The 7,258-nt window shown below is 33.5% G+C and overlaps 1 protein-coding gene across 1 annotated transcript in view; it reads right to left on the minus strand.

Annotated features, from left to right (window-relative positions):
* Positions 1-2,643: 2,643 nt before the first annotated feature.
* LOAG_11119 (hypothetical protein) overlaps positions 2,644-7,258 on the minus strand; it is a gene marked incomplete at its 5' end in the record, with an annotated part of 5,529 nt that continues 914 nt past the window's right edge. The window contains 9 exons of the mRNA XM_020448301.1: positions 2,644-2,938; positions 3,753-3,912; positions 4,351-4,464; positions 4,580-4,766; positions 5,222-5,333; positions 5,605-5,806; positions 6,006-6,109; positions 6,291-6,415; positions 6,974-7,119. Coding sequence (XP_020301544.1) covers positions 2,784-2,938; positions 3,753-3,912; positions 4,351-4,464; positions 4,580-4,766; positions 5,222-5,333; positions 5,605-5,806; positions 6,006-6,109; positions 6,291-6,415; positions 6,974-7,119 — 1,305 coding nt within the window. The remainder of the gene's footprint in view (positions 2,939-3,752; positions 3,913-4,350; positions 4,465-4,579; positions 4,767-5,221; positions 5,334-5,604; positions 5,807-6,005; positions 6,110-6,290; positions 6,416-6,973; positions 7,120-7,258) is intronic.

The raw sequence follows: 7,258 nt of genomic DNA on the forward strand, positions 1-7,258 counted from the left end.
TATATATATATATATATATATATATATAGTTGATACGTTCAACTTCGTAAATTCCACATTGCAATTATTATGAAAATAAATTATCGCCAAGAATGAAGGCTAAAAATATTCCATACGAAAGAAAAATCTTTCAAACTCAGAATCCCACTGGAAAAAAACATGTAAGAATAAAATAGATGAAACAGACGAAAACGCATAAAATGTCACAGTTTCTAAGTGATACGATACAAGCAATTAAAAAGGAATCACAGAAACAAACACTTTTTGTCACAAAAGTGAACTTTCAGAATCATTAAATTTCTCTCTACAGTACAAATTTGAATTGTTTCAATGATTTCAGCGAACAATTCTTCTACAGACTTTTGATATATAAAATAATGATCAAAAAGAAATTCAAATATTCGAACAGATATGTATGAAATCAATTAATAAAACACGAAAAAAAAGTGCATAAAGAAACAAGGTAAAAGCTAAGTATTAAGTTCGTTTATCAATCACTGTAATTCCCTGGTTTTATTCAGACTACTATAACAATGTTTGAAAAAATATTGCTCATTTTTCCATTTATCCAAATCCGTACATTTCAACGAAATTTCTCAAATAGCATGTTCATCTATCCAAAATATGTTCATCTATCCAAAATAAACATTCACAATGGATGGATAAATAGAAAAAAAAAGGAAAAAACAAATCAATGAACATGACCACATTTTGCTTGTCATATCAACAAAGGAAGAAACATAATGTTTAAAAGTTTTTATCACAAACAAGTTTTTGGATAAGAATGGTTAAAGATACCATGGAAAAAAAACAAACAAAACATATACACAACATTCCCCTCTTTTTTCGTGTAGACAATATACGGATTAACAAAATAAAATTTAGTTTCAAAAAAAAAAAGATTCCTCCCTAACACTAGTAAATATATGGAATATATACTCCTGAACAATCATGAATAAAAGTGGATAAAACAACCGGATTAAAATGAATTTCGAAAATTAAATTTCGTATTCCCTAGAACGTGCAAATTTACATATTATCAATTGGCTTGAGTTGTTAAAATGACAAAAAGGTGATGCAGCTGATGAAATATTTAAAGAGAAGTATATAAGAGATGTAGCTGTTTGTTAAATGAAGCAAAACAATGTTAACTGATATAATGATGAAAGATATTTGACTGAAACAAGCAAGGAGGAAATAGTTATGAAAAATAAATGGAGTTATTCCTTTTTTTTATCGTTGTAACAGTTACTTAATTGGAAGCAGTGAACAACTAATGGGTTACTGTTGATCGAAGTAGTACGAGAAATAGTCAGTAAGATAGAAATTAGGTACAGATCCAGAAGGTAGTATTGAAGCATCAAAGATTCCAACGGTAGTATAATTAAAGTAGGTACTGCAGGAGTTGAACTTCTTTTGTTTTTATTTATAAAGTTCTGTGCATTAAGCTTTTCGCCCATATGTATTTCCGTTTTCTGAAGAAAGGAGTTACTGTTAGTTACGTTATAAAGTAAGATACATGAGCTATGGGGATGAAAATAAAACTCACCTCGAACTAAAAGAGAAAGTAAGTGACAAAACTTCCTAATAGAAGTTTTAGCTGCATGTATGAAGATAATAATTATTGAAAATACCTGGATATGAAAGAGATTTATGAAGGTAAATACTATCTCAAATTTAGTAATCTATAGTCTATAATTTATAATTTCCTAAAGATATTATAGCAGACTTCTAAGTGAATAATCCGATTGTTTCAGTCAAAATTAAGCACAACCACAGGTTTCACATGTTGAGCATGTTGAAAACAAAGAAGTATCTAGATAACTTATATAACGCATATAAGTAGGCTTGAGGAAAGCTACACGGATAAATATTTCATCGGAATGACTTATCCAATTCCAAAATATTCCGAAGACATCAGTCCCTCTTCGGCAGTACAGTAACTACGGCAATTTCCAACTTTTTTCGTTATACGAAATCTGATAAAAATAAAAAGTCCACATACGATCTTTACGAAATGAAATTCGCAGTTGATTTTCCCTCATAACAACAAAATTTAACTTCTGTCCAATTTAGGTTTCTGCGACAATCTGTATTCTTTTTTGTGGAAATCCCGAACTGCCATTACTTTTCGTATACATTATTTTTTGGATTTGGATTTGTGCAAACAATGTGAGCATGCCTAAATGACAAATGTAAATTCTGCTCTACAAACAACTTGCATAGTTAAGTTTTCGCAACAAATTCTAACCGTGATAAATCTCCTACAGGAAGCCTATAGAGCAAAAAATATGAACCGCTGATTATCTTGAAATACTTACAAGCTATCTAAACACAAATATTTTCACAGGAAAAGCAACAAGTGAATTAAACAAAAAAAAAAAAACAAGTCAAACATCGATATTAAGAATTCGCTTAATCTAGTAAAATGTATAATAGCACATAAACCTGGGAGCACTGCTGCACAAACTACAATTCATAAAAATAAAAATTGAAAAGAAAATTTTCTAAAATCCAGAAATTCTATATTGGAAATCTAGACTTCAAATATTATTATAGAATATGCGAAAAACTGAAATAATGAAAATGAAGCAAATTGTTCATATATTTTCATGTTCTATTATTTCACTTGATTCTGTGAAGGCGAAAACGAATTTTCGAGAATTCTTAGGTAAAATGTAGCAGTGGAAGTAAAAATCGGGCTAGAAATAGTGATAATGATACTAATTGTAGTTAATAATTCAATTGCACACAGTGCATCATCATTTATCCATTCTATAACCCTAAGTTATAGTACAACAGCATGTCTTCTTCTGATGTCTCCTAATAACATCGGGAAAATCTGGATATCGCATGCTGTGCGTTGAAATAGATGATATTAAATCATCACCACCACCACCGTTCTGTAGGACCGTCAATTCTGTTGTTCCAGAATTGGCTGAAAATTGAAAGGAATGAAAAAAACCAATGGGTATAGCCGACAAATTATGTAATAAAAAAACTGACTGAAAGCAAACAACAATTGTGCAGCTTGTTTATGTAACCTACTAAATCCAGTGCAATAAATAAAGACGCGTCAGGTTTTGAATCAGACCAATTCAAGGTATTTGCGATACATGACAATATATTTCTACAGAGTAGTACTCAGGTTTAGCACGTCTGGTCTAGTTTTTGCTTACGTTCGCAAATAAGAATTACAAAAACTTCCCAGAAAGTACGGGCACCTATACTTGCAGTGATATGTTAAGATATAAGAGATGAATATATAGGTTTACCTACAACCCTACAACATCCTACATATTCACTACAAGCATAGATGTCTATACCTTCCATGAAATTTTTGTAATTCTAACTCATCCTCTGATTTATTATGAAATCTCATATCATGTATGTTGCCAACTTCATCGATTTTCATTTGGCAGCATTTTACGACGGTGAAATCAGCGACATACGACCTTCACTTAGTATCAGCACAAAATTTGATCCAAAAATGTCATTTCTTCACAATTAAAATTAACTGCTCCGAAGCTTGACTATGATATGAACTCTTCCTTAAAAAAAGTCCTCGGGCTAAGATATCGATCAGCTGATATCGTAAGCGTTTTCAGACGGAACCGAAAAATACCAGCACTGGCACGCAGTAACTCTTGAATCCTCTGGAGAACCAGGACTGAACCATTGTATAACATCAAGTGATGGAAAGTGAAAAGAAGTGTACTTTCCCGATGAAACTCAGCTTCCTTCTTCTTTACCTTTCTTCTTCTTCTTTTGACTGCTCCGAGTTCGTCCACCTCTCTGCAGTTGCAAACTGGATTCGTCGTCATCTTCGATGCAACCATTTTCTTTATCCAGTTTTCGTAACCACTCATCTGGTGACATCGGTTTTGTTTTCTGCGATGACGGTTTGATAACCTTAAAAATGAAATTCTCGTCAAGAGGTAAAAAGAAAATCCGAAAAGTACTGAATTAGTATGGAGATCACCAAATAAGGAACCTTAAATGCCGGTTAAATCATAAATGGATAAACGTAAGTGATTCTACAGCCAAAATTATGTTTATTTCTCCACAAGGCAAAATGCAAAGTGAGCTTATTCCGAAAGAATCATCGGATGATCTCCGCGGTAGTTCATCTTATTTTGTCCGGCCACAGGAAGGAAATGAAATGCATAAACAAGTAAAATACAAAAATAATTTTCGTTCAGAATAAAATAAGTGAACTCCCTCGGAAATCAAAAATATTCAGTTATATGAATTTTATGTATATTTATCTAGGCAAAGTTAGTTGTTTGCCAGCCCCTGATTAAATAAAAACTGTTTATCTTTTCATTAATATGCTACCAAAGTGTTTACCTTCTTACTAGGACTGTCGCGCCGACGAATTTCAAACTGCCCTGCAGCATGAGTTGCACTTTCTAGACTACTTTGTCCAGCATTTGCTGAATTGTTGGCAGAACTAGCGTCATCCTGAATGATATCACTAAGTTTTATCCAGAAAAAGGTTAGTAACACAATCATAAGTCCAGAATTTAACCTTTGAAAATGTAGCAAAAAAAAACTATGGGATAGACTGTGTGTGTACCTTTCCGAATGAAACATCTTCTTTACTCCATGACCGCAACAAATCTGTTTGCTCCTTTTGAGCTTCCATTCTCGCCAAAGTCATTCCCGAACGATCCCTTAATGAAAGACGTCGAATAGCACCACGAGCAGAGAAAGGATTGTCTGTATTAGCTGTAGGCTGCTGCGGCGATTCGAACTTTTTTCTCCTCAAAAGGTTAGCATAAAATTTACTTGATCTTCGAGATCAGTAACTCATGATGTTGCAAAATTCTCACTAATCAGAAAATACATACAATATAAAATACATGTTCCATAAGCCTAGAACAAGTTGTAATAAACATTTCGTCATATTTTAGTCATCTAAGTTAAACTGGAACAGACCGCTACGAGTTGGTCGGTATGGGAAGACCCAATACTACAGCAGCCAATTAAGTCAAGAATGCTTGACTTAGCTATTTCTGTCGCTTACTTGTGAAGTAAACCTACCGGTACAACTCTTTTTCAATGATCTTTATGAAATTTTATGAACACAGTTATTCATCAGGACTACACTAAGAAGGTATATTTCAAGTAATATCACCATATGAGTATTTTAAGCAATATTATCATATACAAGAGATTATAGAAAAAAAGAAAAAAAGGAACAAGCTAAGAATGGTACTTTCTGGATTGCCTCCTGCTATCTCGTACACCAAATGCTAAGCGCTTTTTCCTCGCTTCTTGTTGTTGAACAGTAACAATTATCGCTCTTGTTGTTGTGTCCTCGCAAAGATCTGTAAATCTGACTTCAATTCAACTAAGAAGAATACAACACCTTCTTAATATTATTTCATCCACAACCCCTATCTATTCCTGTTACTTTTATCCTCGACCTCAGATGGTTTGATAATTTCACGTAAGTCATGCATCGAAATCTGTAGTCATAGTTAGCTTACTGATAAAGCAGAACAACTGGCAAATTGTGATTATGACGAATAAGATGATGCATATAGCGAAATACATGATATATATATGTCATATATACATTATGTATATAAAATTTACCTAAGGCTGTTTCGCCGTTATTTGTTTTTGCGTTAATATCACCACCATACTCGCAAAGGAGCTCGATAAGATCGGGTTGAGCCCAACAGGCTGCTGCATGAACCGGCATCCAAAGATCATTATCCCGTACTGACGGCGATACACCACACCTCAGCAAGAATGCTGCGACGTCATAGTAACCATTAGCTGCTGCTATGTGTAGCTAAAGGAAACTAAAATTACGATACCAAGATCGAGTGAAAAATTCAGCCTCTGAACTCTGAATTGACAATCTCTATACCAAATAATGCTGCCTTTCACAGCTACAAGTTGTTCAGAAAACAGACCAAAAAGTTCATGCGCAAACTCCTGCAGTTTTTACCCACTAATATAAAATTTGGTGTAAACCATAAAATGCTCACATATGTGCTCCCATCTGGTTGTCTCACATCCAGCGGATGTCCCTCTTGCCTCAATAATTTCATTTCATCCAACATTTGCTTTTCAGCTGCACCACGCTGATCATCTCAAAATGGTACAAAATTTATTCAAATCAAAACCAGGCAAGCCTATGCAACGTAAGCAATAAGAAGCAATTTGCAAAGTTTGCAATCTACTGATATAGAAAGGCTACGATACACTATGGTGCATATAAGGGTTATACATTTATCAATCAGTTTATTGAATTGAAAGATGCAAAAGCTTACCAATATATGCTTGCGTGATGCCACGTGATGCCATTTCAGATTCAATAACATCCAGTGTGGCCTCATCATCACAGATATCATATGGCATATTACCATCTGCATTCACCGCTAGCAAATCAGCACCACTGGATAAAAAGAGCATAAAAAAGTCAAATGTAAAAAAAGACCAACAGTATCATGCTTATAAGCAGCATACTAAGAACATCTCATTTTGTGAACAATAACACTTCAGATCATCCGCTATCGCTTTGTGGAAAAGCTAAAATCTTAGTAACTACCTAAAACAAAATGATGTCGTCTGCAACGACAAATGCCAGTTTTCCCAATGTTAATTTCATTTTATTTTTTCTAATTCAGGAAAAAATATTTCATACCAAAGCTACTGAAGTTGATTTGGGGCAAAACCTGAGAGAAATAGGGTATTTCATGTGTGTGCGGAAACATTCCAAGGAAAATAAGAAAAACATAAACAAGAAATAAATACTTATTATAATACGGAGAAAAACATATGTATGAAAAGATTCCATCCATCTATTTCAGTTAAATTTTATCAATCAACAAAGAATTGAGCTTACTAATCTTACATTTCGCTAAGACACGAGTTTAAGTTTGCAGCCGAATACGTGTGAGATGGAAAAAAAAAATAGCTCAAATGAACAATACTCGAGCAAAACATTACTGACTTATCAATAAGAAGACGAACAACATCGATATAAGCACAACAAGCCGCTGCGTGCAATGGTGTCCACTGCTCTGTATCCTGCGCGTTCACATCAGCTCCGTGCCTTAGAAGTAATTGCAAAATTTGCTCATTATTATCGATAGCACACTGAAATATAAAAATTTTTGTTAGGATTACTCGAAATCACTGTTTTTTCCATCCCTCCAAAATACACCATTCATTATTTTAAGAAATATTTTAAAATACCAAATTATTCTTCATCATTCTTAAATTTTTTTCTTTTTTG

This window comes from Loa loa, assembly GCF_000183805.2.
Source record: "Loa loa unplaced genomic scaffold supercont3.807, whole genome shotgun sequence".
NCBI classification, from domain to species: Eukaryota; Metazoa; Nematoda; class Chromadorea; order Rhabditida; family Onchocercidae; genus Loa; species Loa loa.